The sequence below is a fragment of the Grampus griseus genome (genome assembly GCF_964374135.1).
Source record: "Grampus griseus genome assembly, chromosome: 6".
NCBI classification, from domain to species: domain Eukaryota; kingdom Metazoa; phylum Chordata; class Mammalia; order Artiodactyla; family Delphinidae; genus Grampus; species Grampus griseus.
Genome location: NC_139000.1, coordinates 81,235,850 through 81,259,706, shown reverse-complemented (window position 1 = coordinate 81,259,706; position 23,857 = coordinate 81,235,850). Strand labels below are relative to the sequence as shown.

The 23,857-nt window shown below is 40.3% G+C and overlaps 1 protein-coding gene across 2 annotated transcripts in view; it reads left to right on the top strand.

The window, feature by feature from the left end:
- FRMD3 (FERM domain containing 3) overlaps positions 1-23,857 on the top strand; it is a gene marked incomplete at its 5' end in the record, with an annotated part of 313,706 nt that overhangs the window by 146,709 nt on the left and 143,140 nt on the right. For both annotated transcript variants that reach the window (XM_082657370.1, XM_082657369.1), the window contains one exon: positions 7,852-7,956. In XM_082657370.1, the coding sequence (XP_082513496.1) occupies positions 7,852-7,956 (105 nt within the window). The remainder of the gene's footprint in view (positions 1-7,851; positions 7,957-23,857) is intronic.

Sequence of the window (23,857 nt, the reverse complement as noted above, 5' to 3'; positions counted from 1 at the left end):
ATCTTAGCCGTAATATACTGATTATTACTATAAAGCAGATGTGTATTCGGAATTAGGTGCTCCAGCTTCTGGAAGCCTTGGTTTTACCTTTCCTACATCTGAAAATATTTGAATAACACAAATCAAAACAACTTTTAATTTCTGTGTGAGAACCACAGATTGAACCATGAGAGATCCCGCTATTCTTTTTTTCCTTTACATTTCTCCCCATTTTAAAAGCTTTAATATTACTTCTTTCCTCACTGTCTGAGGATGATGCAATTTTCTGAATATATGTCACAGCCAGTTATTAAATACCAGTTACTGGCTTCAATGGGAAGGAACAATTAACAAAGTGAAATATCACTTGCTATTTAAATTCCAATTATAAAAGCTAATTTCTTTCTACAGAGTTGCTCTGTTTTGGTTAAAGCTGTGGTGCCCACCATAACAAAAAGTATGAATTTACATAAATATGCTTGAATTTTTAAAGCACAGATATAAACAGAGCATTTTTATGTTATTCAATCAAGCCATAATCTTTCTTAAATTAACAAATGCTTATTCTTCACAAGAGAAGCAGAACTACTTAGTTTGCCAGTTTCTCATTAGTATTCTTTGTTCATCTGTCAGTGAAGGTGAATGGATTGAGGCCCTTAATTCATGCAAGAAATGCAACCACCTGTCCCTAGAAGACACGCTTCTGGCAGCAAAATGAGTGTTCAGTTGCTGTTTCAGGCCTTATAATTGTCTAGAGGCCCCACTTGGAGTTTCTAGGTATCCAGATGGGAATTAGATTCTTCCTTCCCAGGAAGAAGACTTAGCAGAGACTGACAAGTCTGCTCTTCCTTAGATGTGCATCCACGGGGGCTGCCCCTTTTCAAGAGCAACTCCTGCAAGCATAGAGTGCCGAACAAAAGGGCCCTTTGAACAAGAATCTCACAACTTTTATTACTAGAAAGCTAGGTCTGGCAGCCCCACTTCTGTTTGTCAGAGAGGGTTCCTGGGGGCACAGTACCAGCCCCAAAATGAACTGTTTCCAGCATCCTGGTCGATGCCCTCATTCTTCAGACCATTGGCTGCTCCCCTCATCTCAGTGATCCTCCCTGAAGTCTGGTCTATGTTGGACCCTTCTTCCCTCAAAGGTCCTAGGATTTCAGTGGCTGGATGGCCTCAGAGGGCAACTCAAAGCTGTGTCCACTGAGGACTTTTTCTGGCTGTGAGGGTGCTTCTGAGCAGTTCCAAGGAAAACTCTTTCAAGGAACCCTTTCGAAAGCCTCTAGTTTGCCTCAGGTCAGGGTTGTAAACTCAAATTCCTCTGGGGATCAGGGAAGTAAGGGAAGTGGAAGATGTGGAAGATGATAGAACGGATGCAAGACCCCCAACTCCCCCCACCCCCGCCGCCAGAAGGGGCAGCCATTCCCGAGCTCAGCAGACCTTCATGGCCTAGTTTCCAGACCCTCCACCTTTTCACGAGCAGCCAGCATCCAGATTTCATGTGCAGTCTCCCAATTTAAAGGTACAGAAACACTGTGCTGGCCAAATAGAACCTGTCGGTAGATGGACTTAGCTCTCTGGTTCATTAGTCAATAACCTCTAATTGTGTTTCACACCAGCACTATTGTCCTTTCTGTGCTCTCCTACTTGGCCTGAGGCACTGGTTTACCTTCTCTCCAGAGTCAACACTTTGGGTGCAACAAGCAGAAAAATCAACTTGTACTGGCTGAAAAAACTAGGAATTTTGTTGGCATCCTTGGAAGTTCACACTTAGCGTGAGCTTCATGATTGATCATCTGGAAACACAAGCTCCACTTTCCTTGTAAATATTTTGGCTCCACCCAGGGTTACCTTCATCCCCAAGCTGGTTTCAGAATGGCTGCAGCAGTTCAAGGCCTCACGCCTTTATGTCACATCATCCAGAGAGAACGGAAAGTCTCTTCCATAAGCTCTTTCAGAAGAGTAAACAAGAGCCGTCCCAGAAAACATGGTCAATTGCTCCTCATGTCTCATTGGCCTAAACTAGGTCCTGTGTCCTTTCCTGAGCCAATCAGACAAGAGGGATGAGATTACCCTTATACCAGCTGAGCTTGAGCCCCGGAGGTAAGGGTGGGTTATAGTTTCCTGAGGCTTATGGGCTTTGCGTCTACCTGTGTGTGTATGTATGTATTAGGTGTGTGCACACATATGTGCATACCTGCACAAAATCTGGGTTCTATTAAGAAAGGCAAAGGGGTGAATGGATGCTGGGCAATTAACCAATGACGTCTATGATAATGTGGTTTGTATTTTATAAAACTGCGTCTCTCTAGGTCTGGTGTGGTGGTTGATAACCCAGTGCTTCTTCCTGCCAATGTCCAAATTCTAGTAATTGGGGCACTTGATACTGTTCCCAAATCCTCATGTTGTTGTTTTTCTTCTGTCTCCGCATGGAGAATAGGGATCAGATAGGCAAATTGAGTTCCTACAACTGCTTGGGCACTGTGTTGGACCTGGGTTTGACACACTTACAAACAAACTTAACTTTTCTGAGTCCCTTTAAAAAATCTGTAACACGGGGAGGACATGAATTACCTCAGTGTGTTATCCAGAGATTAAATGCAAGTATGTAACACGGTTCTTGGTGTACAGTGTTTAATATAAAGTAATTATCATTATTATGTTGAAACCTTCATTCCTGAAGTTACCTTTTCAAACTTTAAGTGTTGGTTTATAGCAACACATTAATTATTTTGGGGGTTGGTACTCTTTTCCTCATTTAACCAATATCTAAAAGGTATGAAAATGTCTTGAATATATATATGTATATGTATATATGTATGTATAACTGAATCACTTTGCTATACACCTGAAATTAACACAACACTATAAATCAACTATATTTCAATACAAGTTTTTAAAATTTTTACATAAAAAAGGAATACTTCCAGCCAAACAAACAAACATCTTGACCTAGTGTTTTAGGAATTAAGGATTAAAATCTGCCATACTTTTTCAATGAAGACAAGCCATGGCTGACTTAGCCAGTTGACTTTGCTTGTTCTTTTTCTTTAAGCACAAATTTATTGTTATTTTAACTTTGCCATTGAACCAGGGAGTTGAAGTAAATGAATCACCAGCAATTGGCTGCCAGAGGAGTTAAGCAAAAATAATGAGCTCTTTGTCTCTTTGTTCACTTTCTCACCCACACAGGCCAGTTCTGGGAGGTCAACGCTATTCCTCTTAACTTCTTTATATCTTGATCTATGAAACTGGAGACAAAGACTTAAGATGACGATAATTCTTAACAGTATTAATAATGGCATCTTACATTGGTATCGTGCTTTGCAGTTTGCAAAAATGCTTTCACATTTTACAAACCACAGGGTTTTAAGGTCTGTGAGATTATAAATTGTGTTTTGCTCACTCTTTCTCTCTAATTCCTATCCCAATGCCTGCTGTATAATAGATGCTTAACAAATATATGAATGAACCTCAAAATAATCTGGTGGGGTAGATTTGGAAGTTATCATTGTTATTCCCCTTTCATACAAGAAGCAACTAAGCCTCAGAGATTTCATGACTTGCTTAAGGCTTTCTAATACATGCTTTGGGGTGGCGTGGAGAGATGGGATTTTCTGAAAAATAATCTGGTTTGTGATTACAAAAATTAGGTTCCTTTCCAGTCTGTGGGAGAGAACGCTGAGAGAATGTGGGATTATTGCAAGGAGTTCAGGGATCCACACGCATACCAAGAATTGTCCACAGACACTGGACAAAGACGATGGAGAGAGGGCCTAGCCCCCTTCATACTTTGAGGTTTCTGGGGTAAAGAAATCCCAAACCAAACCCTCATACATGGCAGCCCAGTTTATATCAGCACATCAAACTGTCTGTGGTGAGAAACTAGAACTAGATCTTGTTCCCCCAATCTGATTTGGGCTAATACTTGTAGAAAACACAATAAAATAAATTACTCTTAATTTCTCCACTTATGAAAGACTGGTAACAAAGATTTTACATTCCAGCACTGTCCACAGACCACACCTTGGCTAGATTGGTTTAGATTTTTAACACATTAAAAATATTACAACTATATTTACAATATTTTAGTATAGTCTTTATAAAAATGTCAATTCACTGTGCACTATAGGTGGTGAGAGCCAGTATTGGGACACCAGTTTAACTATGTATGGTGAACAAATTATTCTTTCAGCCCTGAGATTGTATAACCTCATTTAGAGATGGCATCAAAAGTACATATTTCTGGAATCTAAAAAAAAAAAAAAAAGTTTATGAAGAACCTAGGGGCAGGATGGGAATACAGAGGCAGACCTACTAGAGAATGGACTTGAGGACATGGGGAGGGGGAAGGGTAAGCTGGGACAAAGTGAGAGAGTGGCATGGACATATATACACTACCAAATGTAAAATAGATAGCTAGTGGGAAGCAGCCGCATAGCACAGGGAGATCAGCTCGGTGCTTTGTGACCACCTAGAGGGGTGGGATAGGGAGGGTGGGAGGGAGACGCAAAAGGGAAGAGATATGGGAACATATGTATATGTATAACTGATTCACTTTGTTAAACAGCAGAAACTAACACACCATTGTAAAGCAATTATACTGCAATAAAGATGTTTAAAAGAAGAAGTCTATACTTCAGGCACTTTCTTGAGGCATAACATCCAGCTGGCCCCTGTAGGAGGCCCTGCTCACACATTTGTGCCCTATTGTTTTCCACATGTGTGAAATGCTGTTGTGATTAATAAAACACAACTTGGGTAACAGCTCTAAGGAAGTTATATTAGCTATTTGATTTTTCTTCCCTCTTCAGTTGGTACTGGAAATATAACTAATACCTTGTCGGAGAATCAACAAAGTTTTGACATTATAAAGAAGTCCTTATACTTGAAATCTTTGGTTAGCACTTCTCCGTGTAGACCTTGATGGATTAGGGTGAAGGCTGGCTAATTGTACTAAGTTTGAGGAGTCTCTAACACGAGGACTGTGTTGTCTTACCTGAGGCTCACTGTTAGTTTCCAGAACCCAAGTTTTTCATGAGAGAAAGCAGTGCCCCATTTATTCATTCGATCACACTCAGTGTGCCAGGTACTGGCTTAGGTAGCAGGATAGGGTGTGAACAATGGCCTCTCCCCTCAGAAACACCAGGAGGAAGTGAATGGAGGCTTTGGGTTAGTTCAACAGAGTTCCAGCAGTGGGAGGTAGGGGGAAGAACCACTGCTCACCCCCAAGCTGAAGTGAGATGTGTGAGGCTGGCAGCTGGCTTCTGCACCCTCACATAACATACCTGAACAAACTCTTTCAACTCTTGGTACTGGGCCTGGGTGGCCTTTTGTTTAGTGCAAGAGCTGGGCTTAATGCACAGAAATGATAATGATAGGTACTTACATGACTTAAGAACATTGTCCAGCTCTCCAGGCAGGAGTGGAACAGAGCAGAACATGAGGCTGTAAACTGGCTTCCTTGGCACGAAGCAGCGACATAGAGCATCTCGAGAAGATGAGGTTGGCTGGCAGCCTGCAGATTCAGGGGAAGTTTGTGTTCTCTAGACTGGAAAAACCTTTGATTTTTCTGAGTTGAGGAATGGACAGTTCTCACGGGAAAATGGGCATTTTTCCTAGTGGGCTCTGGAGACAGGTACAATTTTTGCACTTTTCCCATGTTGGGAAAATTCCTCTAGACCAGTGCTTCTCAAACTTGCATGAGCATATGAATAACTGAGGGAAATGCAGGTTAGGTTAGGTTGGTCTGGGACAGTGCCTGAAATTCTGTGTTTCCAACAAGCTCCCTCCCAGGTGATGCTGAATTTGCTACAGTATTGCTGGACTGAGGGTGGTGCTCTGAGGAGCAGAGATCTGGAACCCACCTGGTGGCCTGGACCCATGGGAACTGGCCTCACCTGCTTTTGCAGAAGGCATTGACCCCTGTTTCAGACGCAGTTGTATTATCCAGTCATTACATTGTCTGCTGTGGTATTTCCTTCTCTCAAGGATCTTAGGTAGTCTGAGATATTGCTGTAGAGTATATATTGGTTGCTGTGTTTAATCATTAAAAAAAATAATCTTTGTTGTGCATCAGAGTACTACATCTTCTTCAGGGCACAGTAGCTGTCATACACAATCAAGGTCCCACGTCATTACAAGGCATTGCCTTAACCCCACATGTCTTGTTTGTCTCGCATATGTTGGGGGTAGTCCACCATAGTAAATTTTGCTTTGGAGAACTTGGCAATCCAATCATAAAATGATGAACACGTGTTATGTTCAGTGATTTGATCCTGCAGCAACCTCTCAGATGGATGGGTTGCAGAATAAATCTATGAAAGGAACTATATCCATTGATTATATTCTGGGCATTGAATTTAGCTGTCATCAGATACAGCTTGTCGTTTGAGCCTTCTGGGTTAAAAACAATTACAGAAATCTAAAAACAAGTTCCATTTTGATGTTTTGTTCCCTGTGAGCTACGTCAAATGGGTTCTTTTATAAAGAAAGTAAAGGTTCGAAGCTCATCCAAAATTATACTCAAAAGTGATTTCAGGGAAATGGAGGCTTCATATCACAGTATGTGCTTATAAGCCCCAGTCCTTTGTTCAGTGCGGTGCATCCCAGGCCAGCGTCAACTCCCCAAGCTGGTGGTAGTGGTTTCTAAAGAAAAGATAATCAGGTAGCATAGACCAAACTGATCTTCCAAAATTATTTTTAGTGGATTGGAAGAGTGGCTTCACTTAATGTCTCTGATTTCTTCATTTATTTTTGTAGGTCACATTCCATCCCTAAAACATTCCGTGGGTCTGTCAGCAACTTTGATTGAAGCAGAAAGTTATCAAATGTCCTGATGAGGGCTTGGAAGGGTCTTTGCTCTTAAGGAGTTTTGTTGTAATGGTATTTACCTTAATCAGATTTGGCTAATACTTCTCTTACTCACAGAGTTTTAGAAGGAAAAATAATCTAGCCAACTTAGAAATCTAGTCCAACCAACTCATTTTACCGATGTGGAAACAGCTGGGGAGTTTGCTCAAGGTCACCCAGACCTGTCTCTGAATCCCAGTCCTGGACTCCCCGCTCCAGTCTACCTCAGTGCCTTTCTATGTTGATTTATGGGTGTGATATGGAGGCTGTGAGGCCTGAGGCAGCAAGTTTTCCACCTTTCCTGGTGGGAGTTGGGGTGTTCTGTCTGATACATTCATTGCATTTCCATACCATCCAGACCCTGTGTTCTAGCAGGGTCACAGTACATTAACCAATGTTCCAGAGAGGCAAAGTGGCATGGAGCCTGGATTCTGTAGCCTGGTGACCTGGGTCAGATCCTGCTTTGCTCCATACACGTTGTGTGACTTTGGGTAAGCCACTGAGCCTCTCTTCAGATATAAAATGGGACCTTCCTTGCAGGATTGTTGTGAGGACTGAATGAGCAGTTAAAGCAAGCAGCCAGGTGCATTGTATTTGGAATCGTGTGTGGTTTTACAAACTGTGGATCTCTACTAGGTATTGAGTTGTGAAATCAGTGTTCTGAATCATAAATAGCATTAGAAAAATTAAATGGCATATGCTAGGATAAAATAGAACATAGTAGAGTGTGTTGCACCTAGGCAGGGTATTGTTTGGTATCCTTTTGGTTCCCCTTTTTGGTGTTCCTTTGGTTGTGTGTGTGTGTGTGTGTGTGTGTGTGTGTGTGTGTGTGTAATGGCTTACAGTATAAAATGAATTTCTCACTGTGGATTGCAGTTAAGAGTTTGGAAGCTCCTGCTCCAGAGAGCAGGGTGAGTGAATTCATCTGTCTTAGCACAGATGTATTAGAGTGAATGAGGCACATTTTAGACATCAATGTACAAGGCAGACTCTGGCTGAAACATAAATGTGCTTCTTTTGCAGAGGGAGACCAAAGGGCAGTTTCTTATTGACCACATCTGCAACTACTACAGCTTGCTGGAGAAGGACTACTTCGGCATTCGTTTTGTGGACCCAGAGAAGCAGCGGGTAAGAGCTGACCACTATCTGGACCCATTCTGGGAGGGTCACTCAGGCTTTGGGGTGCTGAATAGGTTCTTCTCAGAGCAGTTGTGGTGCACTTGTTCTCATGGTTATTGACCACATGAAACTTACCAGCCTGGGTATGTGTTTGTGTACGCACATGTGTGTGTGTGTGTGTGTGTGTGTGTGTGTGTAGTTGTGTATAAGAATCTGGCACTGTTCCCACTGGACTGAATGAGATGGGGGAAGGGAAACTTAACATTAGGGCTTTCCAGAAAGCTGCTCCCACCTGGTTGAAGAGAGAATGTTCTTGTGCCCTTTGAACCCAGAGTTTGCCAAAGCTTCTCAAACAGTGGCTACATAAAATCTCATTACAGAGAAAATCCACCCCTCACTATAAAAAATTATTGGTAGAGAGAGGAACAAACGGGTGACTGTTTTAATGGCATGAGGTTTTCTTTTGGGGATGATGAAAATGTTTGAAACGATATAGGTGATAGATATACAACATTGTGAGTGTACTAAATGCCACTGAAGTGTACGCTTTAAAATGGTTAATTTTTTTTTTAATTTATTTATTTATTTAGGCTGTGTTGGGTCTTCATTTCTGTGTGAGGGCTTTCTCTAGTTGCGGCGAGCAGGGACCACTCTTCATCGCGGTGAGCGGGCCTCTCATTGTCGCGGCCTCTCGTGTTGCGGAGCACAAGCTTCAGCTGCGCAGGCTCAGTAGCTGTGGCTCATGGGCCGAGTTGCTCCACGGTGTGTAGGATCTTCCCAGACCAGGGCTCGAACCCATGTCCCCTTATTGGCAGGCAGATTCTCAACCACTGCGCCACCAGGGAAGCCCTAAAATGGTTAATTTTATGTTAATTTTACGTCATTTTTTAAAAAAGCTTTGGCAGATGATGGGTTAAGATAGTTTGCAAGCTGCTCCTTGGGCACCACTAAAGTTGACAGCCTCCATTGTATTCCTGCTCCTGGACACACCTATCCTTCCTGGTCTCTGTTGATGCATAAGAGTGAGCAGCGGAGTCTTGGCTTTTGAGCCAGTGTACCAGCCTACGAGTGTTCGGGTATGCCATGTGCTGAACTCACAGTGATGTGTGTCCCTCACATCAAAAGACCCCAGGAATCTCCATCCCAGCTCCTACCACCTAGGGTTTCTCATTCCTCAACCCTACTGTGGGTCCCAGCTATGGGTTAAAAGGCCCTGTACCTGCTCCAGCCTGTGTTTCTTACCCTGCCCTACTGACAAGCAGGGCAAAGTGTGAAGGGGTTAGCTGGGGATGACTGCCTTCTTTAATTTGCTCTCCTCCTTACCAGTGTCTCTGGTCATCTTGCTGTCCCCTTTTCCCCTCCTCACAACCCCACCTGGTTCTTGGTTTTGTATTTACTGACTAATACAATGAGGGAGAGACTCACAGAGTGTATTTTTGTAAAGGAGGAGGATGTTGAAGGAATAGATTAATCTTCTGAAACATGGAGAATCTTATTGACCTCTCAGTAGGACCTAATCCTCTATAAAGGGATATAATGCAGTGGCTCAGAAGAAGGAGATTTGGGTTTCCTGTAGCACTCGAGGAAGCCTTGAATGGGCCAAGCATTTATCTGAATGAGAGGAAGGTAGCAGGACACCATGAGGATGTAGAGCTGACATGAGATCACGGAGGGAATTTGCGTGGTGTTTACTACTGAGTAACAGTGATTCCCAGACCTGGCCCTGCAACTAAGTCAGTTTAGGTATTTGCTAAAAATGCTTAGTGTGGACCTTATTCTAGACCTCCTGAATCAGAATTCCTGCGGCTAGGGTCAGGAGATGTATTTTAAGACATCTTGATTCTAATTTTAATGCATTCATCCCAGCTTTGTCTCCTGACTTGTTTGGGGGACCATGGCATAAAGATGTTTATAGACATAATTTCTTATGACCTATGAATATCTTACCCTTGTATGGAGGGAGAAACAGGCTCAAAAACATTGTTACTTGCCGAAGGTCCCACAGGTAGTAAGTGATGCAGTGAGTATTTGAATTTAGAATTATGGTTCAGAGTCCCCATGGTCAAACAGGCTCTGTGAACTATATTAGTCATCTAAGCACGACTGAAAATAGATTATTTTTGTGCAAAATTCTAAAAAGCCACCTGCGGAAGTAACTCTGGCTACCATTAGTTGAGCATTTATTATATGCCAGGGATTTTATCATATGATCTTTAGTGTTCCCCAAAACACTTCAAGGAAGGGGAAACTGAGGCACAGAGAGGGTCAGTGGCTTGCCTATGGCTAGTAATTATAAGAGGAAGGATGGACTCTGAACCCATACTCTTTCCATTTCATCTCTCAGGTGAAAATTTGAAACATAGCCTAGACTAGGGATCTGTAAACCCTTTCCGTAAAGGGCTAGATAGAAAATATTTGCAGCTTTGCAACTCAAAAAACTTCTGTTGTAATTACTCAATTATTAATTTCTAGTGGAAAATGGCCATAGACAATACCTAAATTAACGGATGTGTCTGTGTTCCAATAAAACTTTTTTCCAGGGCTTCCCTGGTGGCGCAGTGGTTGAGAGTCCGCTTGCCGATGCAGGGGACATGGGTTCGTGCCCCAGTCCGGGAAGATCCCACATGCCGCGGGGCGGCTAGGCCCGTGAGCCATGGCCGCTGAGCCTGCACGTCCAGAGCCTGTGCTCCGCAATGGGAGAGGCCACAACAGTGAGAGGCCCGCGTACCGCAAAACAAACAAACAAACAAACAAAAAACAAAACTTTTTTCCAGTGAAAGTATTTCACAAAAATAGACAGTCGGCCATAGTTTGCTGACCCTTAGTCTACACAATAGCTGGACACCATTTAAATGCATAAGCCTTTTTCATTCCTCTTGACCCTCTCGTTGGGGAGATACTGGATAAAATATTAAGCAAAGTCTTTAGAATTAGCATCAGGGGTATCAATATGAACCCATGTTTTTTAATATACATAGATAAATACAGAAATAAATATAAAGGGTGTGTGTGTGTGAGTGTGTTTGTATTAGGGTGGGGGGTTAGTAAGTATACATATATTTCCAAGTCCCACCTGCTGAGATGACTTAGAGGCAATGACACCACTGTAGTAATAAGTACACCTAGCCTTCAGATCTTGGTTTCAAATACCATGCTCTAATAAAAGGAAGAAGGGCTCCTTGCAGAAAAGGCTGATTCTTGGGCTAGAGTAGTGAAATCACAGGGTGAGCTTGGAGTATCTTGTGGCACCAGGAAGTAAAAAATTACTCAAAAAACAAAATGTAGGGCACTAGGAAAGGCACAGAGCCAATGTGAAAGAACTGCCAATGACCAAAACTGGATCAATTGGAGTTCAAAAACAAGTGACAGGGGGCTTCCCTGGTGGCATAGTGGATAAGAATCCTCCTGCCAATTCAGGGGACATGGGTTCTAGCCCTGGTCCGGGAAATTCCCAAATGCCACGGAGCAACTAAGCCCATGCCCCACAACTACTAAGCCTGCGCTCTAGAGCCTGTGAGCCACAACTACTGAGCCCATGTGCCACAACTACTGAAGCCTGTGTGCCTAGAGCCTGTGCTCTGCAACAAGAGAAGCCACTGCAACGAGAAGCCCACGCACTACAACGAAGAGTAGCCTCCACTCGTTGCAAATAGAGAAAGCTCACGCACAGCAACAAAGACCCAATGCAGCCAAAATTAATTAATTAATTAAAAAAATAACAATAGCATTGGATTATAATCCATAGAATGAAATAAATATCAATGAGACTATACTGATATAAATAAATAACTGCATAAATAAATAAAAGGGGGAGAAGAGGCAGCTCTTCCTTACAGAAGAATTCCAATTAATTATTGTAGGGGGAGTGAGAGAAATAGAAATCTCTATTTCTAGAGATTAGAGCGCCAAATAATTAGAGCGCCAAAATAATAATTGTTGTGGGCAAGATTGATCAATGAGTGCTAAAATTAATGGGCAACAGTTTGAGGAGAAGCAGGATATTTGCACAGTCTCAGGGAATCCTCTTCCCTCCTGCCCTGAGCCCGGTATTTTTTTTTTTAATGTTTTTTTTTCGTTTTATTTTTGGCTGCATTGGGTCTTTGTTGCTACGTGCGGGCTTTCTCTAGTTGCGGGGAGCAGGGGCTACTCTTTGTTGTGGTGTGCAGGCTTCTCGTTTCAGTGGCTTCTCTTGTTGCAGAGCACAGGCTCTAGGCACATGGGCTTCAGTAGTTGTGGCACACGGGCTTCAGTAGTTGTGGCACACGGGCTTAGTTGCTCCGCAGCATTTGGGATCTTCCCGGACCAGGGCTCGAACCCGTGTCCCCTGCATTGGCAGGTGGATTCTTAACCACTGCACCACAAGGGAAGCCCGAGCCTTGTATTTTTCAATTATTGAAACAAGGGGAAAAAGAATAACTTTATAGTGGAAAGACTTGGCAGACACCACTTTAACCAAGCGATCAGGGTTAATATCAGCAATAAAAAGAAATACCAATGTCATGGACTCCCCCATACCATGCACTGAGAAGGCACTCTGTCTCTGTGGTATCCTTCGCAACAATGTATAACCTCATTCAAATCTGGAGGGAACATCAGACAAACTAAAGGGAGAGACATTCTCCAAAACAACTTACCAATACTCTTCAAAGCTGTTCAGGTCATGAAGGACAAGAAAAGATTGGGGAACTCTCACAGATTAGAGAGATGCATCAACTAAGATAATATGGAATCCTGGATTGGATGCTGGAACAGAGAAAAGTGTAGTAGTTGGGAAAACTGGTGAATTCCAGATTAAGTCTGTAGTTTAGTTAATAGTATTGGGTTAATATTAGTTTCTTAATTTTGATAATTGCTCATGGCTATATAAGATGATAATACTAAGGTAGATGAGTTGTTATGCTATTTTTGCAACTTTTCTGTATGTCTAAAATTATTTTTTTAACTTAAGCCTCTGGGTTGATATGCTTCATTGTTCTTTATATTTTGACTTGGTTTACCTTAATTTTTAGTGTCCAGACTCAGGTAGTAGATTAGTGGAAAAAGTAAGGGCCGCTCCAAAACAAAACCATCTTCTCTGATGTATTCACTAAATTGCGTAGAGGGCTGCCTGAATAGTTCTGTTTTCCCCTGCGATATAGCCATTATAGCCTTTTGATTTTGAAGATACAGTATGAGTGTAACTTCCACATGGATTGCAAAGTAGTTGCTGTACAAAACTGTACAGACTTTGGTACTCAGAAAGAGGCTTAGACTTTGTACTCATAAAGATGCTTGGATTTTGTACTCATAACGATGCTTGGACTTTGTACTCAGAAGGATGCAAATTAAATCCCATCTCTGCTGGTTAGAAAGCTATGTGATCTTGACCAAGTTATTGAGCTTCTCTGAGTCTTTGTCCTGATTGTTAATATTGATAACAGTACCTACATGTAAGGTTGATGTGGGAATTAGAGATAAGCTATGTAAATGCTTAACAATGGTATACATGGAGTAGATGTCATGTGTTATTTTTATTATTAATTGTTATTATTACTTTTCCTATGTATTAGCTAGGTCTAGGTGAGACAGTTGCAGGAGGAAATACAGCCATGACTGGCAAGTCTAAAACCTAGAAATGTTCACAGTAACTTCTTTTAAAGGCCATTATTATGATCTTTGGGGAGAGAAGAGGGAGGAAGTGAACCTTGGATAATTATTGGGTTGGCAAAAAGTTCATTTGGGTTTTTCTGTGGAAAACCCAAAAAAAACCTGAACCCGATTTAAAAAAAGGTCTCAAAGACACAACAGTATACTGACATGAGAGTTTTAAGCTGAGATTAATTGACAAGCATTGGTTTGTTTTTTGTTTTTGTTTTGTTTTGTTTTACCAGCTTGTGTACTTTTTCTCAATGGAAAATAAAACAATGAATTATTTGGATAGAAAGCTAATCAAGAAAAAAAGTCAAGTTAGTTAGAAAGCCTGAAGTGGAACTTACCTCTGCTGTGGGAGTTGGTGGTTTGCCTACAACTCTTCACAATTTGATTTATGGTACACCATTGTGGAATATTAAATATTTAACACTGTTACATTTGGAATACCATATGTTTGACAAGATGTCTCATGCCCCATATGCTGTGAGAGTGGTGAGGACTGAGTCAGTAAATGATGACTGTCTTTTGCTATTTTAATAGCAAGGGCCCAGAATTTCCATTATTTTAAAAATTTGATGTAGGATGGGACAGATTGAATACTGGTCAATAAAAGTCCTCTTGAATTTCCACCACATTTATCTTCTGAAGAACTCATATAATCTTAGTTGCCTAAGATTAGGGAAAAGGTGGGTAGTATCCTCCTCATTTTATTGGGAGAGAAGCTGGGACTACAAGTTTAGAAGACTTGGAAGAAATAATTCCAGAAGAAAAAGATCTTACTTGGCTTGTCGAGATATTTTTTCTTAAATGTAGCATAATCTTTCTACCACTTCTGCTCAGGTGCTAGGGTAACTTCCCTTTGGAAAGATGAAGTTTTGAAATAATTAGTTGGGTTTTGTAATTCTACTTTCTATGGCTACGGTTTGAGATGTCCACTGCCCTGGTTTCCCTTCTTATTCTTCCACATTTCCCTCTCTCCCAAACCAAGCTAGGGAAGTCACCCCCAGTGCCTTAGAACTGAGGAAGTACCCCAACCCTAGCTAGCCAGTGGAGGAATTATACCAGGACTTGGTTTATAGACTTCAGGGAGATTGAACCCAGTGCTTTTGATTTTTAACGTCTCTATCTCTAAGCATCTGTTTAACCCACTTACATGACTGTCATTGACTTTTCTAACTTAAGGGCTATTCTGACTCATACCCAAAGACAACAAATTTAGTTTGGAAATCCACACCCCTGGGGCAATCTCTGTAAGCACCCTTGTTTTAGGGCGTTCTGTGTCATGTGACTGCCAGACGTCCTTTCTGATAGGATGACCTGGGAAATCATGGATGCAAGGACATACTGAACACTAATGCCTCCTCCCTTCAAATACAATTACAGCCCTGAGGTTTTTATATTGGCAGCCAGAAAGAAGTGAGCTTATCAGTGAGTCTTGTTAATAATGGGAAAAGACCTTGCCTATGTTAGAGCAATTTGCTTTTTCTGGAAGCAGCTTTGGGGAGGACATGGAATGGAAAAAAACAGGCCCAGTGATTTGAAGTTTCACTCTGGGGATGGTGCCAGGAAGCTAGACAGCATTATGTCCCACCAGCTGCTCCTGCTTTGAAAGGCTACTTCCTGGGGAAATTGCTTCATAGATGCTTGAAACTAGGAATGAGAGTGGTATCTGAGATCTAGGGCAACCCTGCACTAAAGAGGAGGGCTGTATTGCTGCCTCAAGTCACTGGTCATGAATTTGCTTAATGAGTCCTCTTTTACTTTTGAGTCTCAGGGGTATTAAATATTAAGAGTACTTGGATGTCTGTTTTGGGAGGGGTATGGACAAGTAACTTGGCTTTCCAGGAAAAGACTTTGGGTACTCAAGTTACAAGGAACACAGCACTATCATAACAGCTTGAAAACTGGATATATTGTGTAGTGGTTCAGTTGTGGTCCAAGGTATTAACACTGACAGATTTGGGGAAATTGTCATATTCTTTCAGAAGAAAGCAGAACTTGGTGTTTAACTAAAATTATTGCTCATCATTGACTCTATCTACACCTGATGTCCTCTCCTGGGAAGGAATGGGATGCCTGATAAAGACAGGTTGCAATCTGGAAGTCACTTAGCCAATTGAGACGTTATAATTTTAGTGGGGGGAGGAGCAAACTCATGAACTGGTTATCTTGTTCAGGTCAAAAGGCGAACATAAGGAAGAACTTCTGGGAATATGGCAGAGTAGGAAGACCCTGAGCTCACCTTTTTCCATGGGCATACCAAAATTACAACTGTTTACAGGGCAGCTATCTATGAAAACAACCTGAAGACTAGGAGAAAAGATCTTCCACAACTAAAGATACAAAGAAAGAACCATAACATGACAGGTAGGAGGGGTGGAGACACAGTATGGTCACACACCTGGAAAGTGACCCACAAACAGGAGGATAGTCACAATTGCAGAGGTTTTCTCCATGAAGTGAGGAGCCTGAGGCCCACATCAGGCTGCCCAGCCTGGGGGTCCTGCACCAGGAAGATGGGCCCCCAGAACATCTGTCTTTGAAGACAAGCAGGGCTTGCATATGGGAGAGCCAGAGGGATGTAGGAAACAGATTCTGCTCTTAAAGGGTGCACACAAAATCTCATACACTCCAAGTCCCAGTGAAGAGGCAGTCATTTGAAAGGATCCTGGGTCAGACCCCCTTGGTGATATTGGAGAGCCTCCTGGAGAGGCAGGAGGCAATTGGGACTCCTGCTAGGGACATAGACACTGGCAGCAGCGATTTTGGAGAACTCATTCTATCACAAGGACACTGATAGAATTGTGAGAAATGTAACCAACCTTAGGCAAAATGGAGACAGAGGAATATGTTCCAAATGAAGGGATAAGACAAAACCTCAGAAGAAGAACTAAGCAAAGTAGAGATAAGCAATCTACCTGAAAAAGAGTTCAAGTTAATGATCACAAAGATGATCATAAAGATGCTCAACAAACTTGAGAGAAGAAAATATAAACACAGTGAGAAACTTAACAGAGTTAGAAAATATAAAGAACCACAAAAAATCTAAAGAACACAATAACTAAAAAAATAAACTAGAAGGAATTGACAGTAGATTAGATGATACAGGGGAACAGATCAGTGAGCTGTAAGATAAAGTAGTGGAAATCACCCAAGCTGAACAGAAGAAAAAAAAGAAAAAGAATTTTAAAAAATGAGGATAGTTTAAGAGATCTCTGGGACAGCATCAAGCATATTAATATTTGTATTTTAGGGGTCCCAGATGGATAAGAGAGAAAGGGTCAGAAAATTTATTTGAAGAAAAAATAGCTGAAAATTTCCCTAATGTGGGAAAGAAAAAAGACATTTCGGTCCAGGAATCATGAAGAGCCCCCCAAAAGAAACCCAAAGAATTCCACACCAATACACATTATCTTTAACTTTTGCCATTTTAATTATAAAAAGAGAATCTTAAAAGCAGCAAGAGAAAAGCAACTAGTTGTGTACAAGGGAACTCCCATAAGACTATGAGCTGACTTTTTGGCAGAAATTTTGCAGGCCAAAAGGGAGTGGCATGATATATTCAAAGTGCTGAAAGAAAAAAACCTACAGCCAAGAATGGTCTACCCAGCAAGGTTCTTATTCAAATTTGAAGAAGAGACAAAGAGTTTTACAGACAGGCAAAAACTAAGAGTTCAGCAACACTAAACTGGCATTATGAGAAATGTTAAAGGGACTTTTCTAAGCAGATAAGACCACAACTAGAAATATGAAAGGAGAAATCTCATAAGTAAAGACAAACATGTAGTATAGGTAGTAGATCAATCGCTTTTAAAGCTAGCAGGAAGGTTAAAAGACAAAAGTAGTAAAATCATTTATATCCACAATAAGTAGTTAAGGGATACACAAAACAAAAAGATGTAAAATATGATGTCAAAAACAGTAAACATGGAGGGAGGAGTAAAAATGCAGCGTTGTTAGAATGCATTCAAACTTTGGAGAGTAGCAACTTTAAAATATTGTGCGTGTGTGTGTGTGTGTGTGTGTGTGTGTGTGTGTGTATCCTCATGGTAACCACAAACCAAAAATCTTTAACAGATACATATGCAAAAAAGAGAAAGGAATCCAAATATCACACTAAATATAGTCCAGCAGTCCCCAACCTTTTTGATAATAGGGACCAGTTTCATGGAAGACAATTTTTCCACTGACGGGGACGTGGGGATGGTTCATGTGGTAATGCGAGCAATGGGGAGCGGCAGATGAAGCTCTGCTCGTTTGCCCACCATTCACCTCCTGCTGTGTGGCCCGGTTCCTAACGAGCTGTGGACTGGTACCAGTCCATGTCCCGTGGGTTGGGGACCCTGGATACAGTCAACAAATCACAAAAGAGCAAAAGAAGAAAGGAACAAAAGATAACTACAAAGACAGCCCCAAAACAATTAACAAAATGGTAATAAGTACATACCTATCAATAATTACTTTAAATGTAAGTGGACTAAATGCTCCAATCGAAGGACACAGTGTGGCTGAATGGATGCAAAAATAAGACCAATATATATGCTATCTACAAGAGACTCACGTTAGATCTAAAGACACACACACACACAGACTGAAAGTAAGGGTGTGGAAACAAGTATTCCATGCAAATGAAAATGAAAAGAAAGCTGGAGTAGCAAGACTTATATCAGACAAAATCAACTTTAAAACAAAGACTGTAAGAAGAGACAAAGACCGATGTTACATAATGATCAAGGGATCAATCCAAGAAGAAAATATAAGAATGGTAAATATATATGTACCCAACAGAGGAGCACCTAAATACATAAAGCAAATATTAACAGACATAAAGAGAGAAATTGACAGTAACAAAATAATAGTAGAGGACTTTAAAACCCCACTTACATCAATGGACAGATCATCCAGACAGAAAATCAATAAGGAAACACTGGCTACACTGAGGTATCACCTCACACTGGTCAGAATGGCCATCATCAAAAAATCTACAAACAATAAATGTTGGAGAGGGTATGGAGAAAAGGGAATCCTCTTGCACTGCTGATGGGAATGTAAATTGATGCAACCACTATGGAAAACAGTATGGAGGTTCCTTAAAAAACTAAAACTAGAACTACTATATAACCCAGCAATCCCACTACTGGGCATATACCCCGAGAAAACCATAATTCAAAAAGACACATGCATCCCAGTGTTCATTGCAGCACTATTTACAATAGCAAGGACATGGAAGCAACTTAAATGTTCATTGACAGACGAATGGATGAAGAAGATGTGGCACATATATACAATGGAATATTAGTGAGCCATAAAAAGGAACAAAATTGGGTCATTTGTAGAGATGTGGATGGACATAGAGTGTCATACAGAGTGAAGTAAGTCAGAAAGAGAAAAACAAATATCATATATTAATGCATATATGTGGAATCTAGAAAAATGGTACAGATGCACCTATTTGCAGGGCAGCAGTAGAGATGCAGATGTAGAGAACAGATGTGTGGACATGGTGGGGAGGGGGGTGGGATGAACTGGGAGATTGGCATTGACATATATACACTACCATGCATAAAACAGATAGCTAGTGGGAACCTGCTGTATAGCACAGGGAGCTCAGCTTGGTGCTCTGTGGTGACCTAGATAGGGTGGGATGGGGGAGTGGGAGGGAGGTCCAAGAGGGAAGGGATATATGTATACATATGGCTGATTCACTTCATTGTACAGCAGAAACTAACACAACATTGTAAAACAGCTATACCCCAATTTAAAAAAAATAAGGAAACAGTGGCCTTAAACAAGACTCGAGACCAATGGACTTAATAGATATATATAGAACATTCCATCCAAAAGCAACTACATACGCATTTTTTCAAGTGCACATGCAACATTCTCAAGGAAAGATCATATGCTAGGCCACAAAACAAGTCTCAATAAACTTAAGATGGAAATCATATCAGACACCTTTTCTGACCACAGTGCTATAAGACTAGAAATCAACTACCGGAGAAAAACTGAAAAAAACCAAAAAACACAAAACACGAACACATGGAGGCTAAACAATATGCCACTAAACAACCAATGGGGCAGTGAAGAAATTAAAAAGGAAATTTAAAAAATGAGAGAAATGAAAATGGAAAGACAATGATCTAAAATCTGTGGGACGCAGGAAAAGCAGTTCTAAGAGGGAATTTTATAGTGATATTAACCTGCCTCAGGAAACAGGAAAAATCTCAATCTAAACTTACATCTAAAGGAACTAGAAAAAGAAAAACAAACAAAACCCAAAGTTAGGAGAAGGAAAGAAATAATAAAGATCAGAGCAAAGGTAAATGAAATAGAGACTAGAAAGACAGTGAAAAAGATCAATGATACTAAGAGCTTGTTCTTTGAAAAGATACACATAATTAATAAACCTTTAGCCAGACTCATCAAGAAAAAAAGAGAAAGGGCCTAAATAAATAAAATCAGAAATAAAGGAAGAGAAGTTACAACTGATATCACAGAAATACAAAGGATCATAAGAGATTTCTAAGAACAATTATATGCCAACAAAATGGATAACCTAGAAGAAATGGAAAAATTCCTAGAAATGTACAATTTTCCAAGACTGAATCAGGAAGAAATAGAAAATATGAACAGACCAATTACCAGTAATGAAATGGAATCGGTAATTTTAAAAAAACCTCCCAACAAATAGAAGTCCAGGACCAGATGGCTTCACAGGTGAATCCTACCAAACATTTAACATTGATCTGTCTCAAACTATTTCAAGAAATTGAGGAGGAAGGAATGCTTCTGAACTTATTCTATGAGGCCAGCATCACCCTGATACCAAAACCAGACAAAGACACCACAGAAATGAAAATTACAGGCCAGTATCACTGATGAACATAGATGCAAAAATCCTCAACAAAATACTAGCAAACAGAATCCAACAACACATTAAAAGGATCATACACCATGATCAAGTGGGGTATACCCCAGGAATGCAAGGATTCTTCAATATATGCAAATCAATCAATGTGATACACCATATTAACAAATTGAAGGAGAAAAACCATATGATAATCTCAATAGATGCACAAAAAGCTTTCGACAAAATTCAACACCCATTTATGATAAAAACTCTCCAGAAAATAGGCATAGAGGGAACCTACCTCACAGAATAAAGGCCATATATGACACATCCAGAGCCAACATCATTCTCAATGGTGAAAAACTGAAACAATTTTCTCCAAGATCAGGAACAAGACAAAGTTGCCCACTCTCACCACTATTATTCAACATAGTTTTGGAAGTTTTAGCCACAGCAAAGGGAGAAGAAAAAGAAATATAAGGAATCCAAATCAGAAAAGAAGAAGTAAAACTGTCACTGTTTGCAGATGACATGATACTGTGCAGATGACATGATACTATACATAGAGAAACCTAAAGATGCTACCAGAAAACTAATAGAGTTAATCAATGAATTTGGTAAAGTAGGAGGATACAAAATTAATGCAAAGAAATCTCTTGCATTCCTATACACCAATGATGAAAAATCTGAAAGAGAAATTAAGGAAACACTCGCATTTACCACTGCAACAAAAAGAATAAAATATCTAGGAATAAACCTACCTAAGGAGACAAAAGAGCTGTATGCAGAAAACTATAAGACATTGATGACAGAAATTAAAGGTGATACAAACAGATGGAGATAGACCATGTTCTTGGATTGGAAGAATCGACATTGTGAAAATGACTATACTACCCAAAGCAATTTGCAGATTCAATGCAATCCCAACAAACTACCAATGGCATTTTTCACAGAACTAGAAAAACAATTTTCACAGTTTGTATGGAAACACAAAAGACCCCGAATAGACAAAGCAATCTTGAGGGGAAAAAATGGAGCTGGAGGAATCAGAATCCCTGACTTCAGGCTATACTACAAAGCTACAGTAATCAAGACAGTATGGTACTGGCATAAAAACAGAAATATAGATCAATGGAACAGGATAGAAAGCCCAGAGATAAACCCACGCACATATGGTTTCCTTATCTTTGATAAAGGAGACAAGATTCTACAATGGAGAAAAGACAGCCTCTTCAATAAGTGGTTCTGGGAAAACTGGACAGCTACATGTAAAGGAATGAAATTAGAACACTTCCTAACACCATACACAAAAATAAGCTCAAAATGGATTAAAGACCTAAATGTAAGGCCAGACACTATAAAACTTGTAGAGGAACACATAGGCAGAACACTCTTTGACATAAATCACAGCAAGATCCTTTTTGACCCACCTCCTAGAGAAATGAAAATAAAAACAAAAATAAACAAATGGGAGCTAATGAAACTTAAAAGCTTTTGCACAGCAAATGAAACCATAAACAAGACAAAAAGACAACCCTCAGAATGGGAGAAAATATTTGCAAATGAAGCAACTGACAAAGGAATAATCTCCATAATATACAAGCAGCTCATGTGCCTCAATATCAAAAACACAAACAGGGCTTCCCTGGTTGTGCAGTGGTTGGGAGTCTGCCTGCCGATGCAGGGAACGTGGGTTAGTGCCCTGGTCCGGGAAGATCCCACATGCTGCGGAGTGGCTGGGCCCGTGAGCCATGGCCACTGAGCCTGCACGGCCGGAGCTTGTGCTCCGCAATGGAAGAGGCCACAACAGAGAGAGGCCTGCGTACCGCAAAAAAACCCCAAACAAACAAACAAAAATTTTATTAATTTTTTGTGTTTGTTTTTTGTGTGTTATTTGTGTGAAAAGTATTACAAACCTATTGCAGTACAGTACTATATAGCCGATTGTGCTGGTTGGGAACCTAGGCTAACTTTGTTGGACTTATGAACAAATTGGACTTATGAACATTCTTGGAGTGGAACTCGTTCGTATGTAGGGGACTTACTGTACATAGAAAATCCCAAATTCACCACCAAAAAACTATTAGAACTAATAAATTAATTCCATAAAGTTGAAGGATACAAAATTAACATACAGAAATCTGTTGTGTTACTATATACTAACAACAAACTATCAGAAAGAGAAATTAAGAAAACAACCCCATTTACAATTGTGTCAAAAAGAATAAAATACCCAGGAATAAATCTAACTAAGGAGGTAAAAAACCTGTACTCAGAAAACTATAAGACATTGATAAAAGAAATTGAAGACAACAGAAACAAATGGAAAGTTATACTGTTCTCATGGATTGGAAGAATTAACATTGTTAAAATGATCATTCTGCCCAAGGCAATCTACAGATTCAATGCAATCCCTATCAAAATACCAATTACATTTTACACAGAACTAGAATAAATAATTCTGAAATTTGTATGGAATCAAAAGACCCTGAATAGCCAAAACAATCTTGAGAAAGAACAAAGCTGGAGGTATCATGCTCCCTGATTTCAAACTATATTATAAGCCTATAATAATCAAAACAGTATGGTACTGGCATGGAAACAGACACAAAGTTCAATGGAACAGAATAGAGATCCCAGAAATAAACCCACACTTAGATGGTCAATTAATCTATAACAAAGGAGGCAAGGATACACAATGGGGAAAAGACAGCCTCTTCAATAAATGGTGATGAGAAAATTGGACAGCTACACAAAAGAATCAAACTGTCCTACTTTCTCACACCATACACAAAAATAAACTCAAAATGGATTAAAGACTTAAATGTAAGGCCTGAAACCATAAAACTCCTAGAAGGAAAAACAGGCAGTATGCACTTTGGCATCAATCTTAGTAATATCTTTTGGATAAGTCTCCTCAGGCAAGGGAAACAAAAACAAAAATAAATGAGATTGTTAAACTAAAAAACTTTTGCACAGTGAAGTATACTCTCAACAAAATGAAAAGGCAGCCTACTGAATTGGAGAAGTTTGCAAAGATATATCAGATAAGGGGATAATATCCAAGATATACAAAGAACTCATACAACTCAACATCAGAAAAACAAACCAGATTAAAACATGGGCAGAGGACCTGAATAGACGTTTTTCCAAGGGAGACATACAGATGGCCAACAGACACATGAAAAGCTGCTCAACATCATTAATCATCAGGGAAATGCAAATTGAAACCAGAATGAAGCATCACCTCACATCTGTCAAAATAACAGTAACCAAAAAGACAACAAATACGAAGTGTCGGTGAGAAAATGGAGAAAAAGGAACGCTTGTGCACTGTTGTGGGAATGTACATTGGTGCAGCCACTATGGAAAACCCTATAGAGGTTCCTCAAAAAGTTGAAAGTGAGACTGCCATATGATTCAGCAATT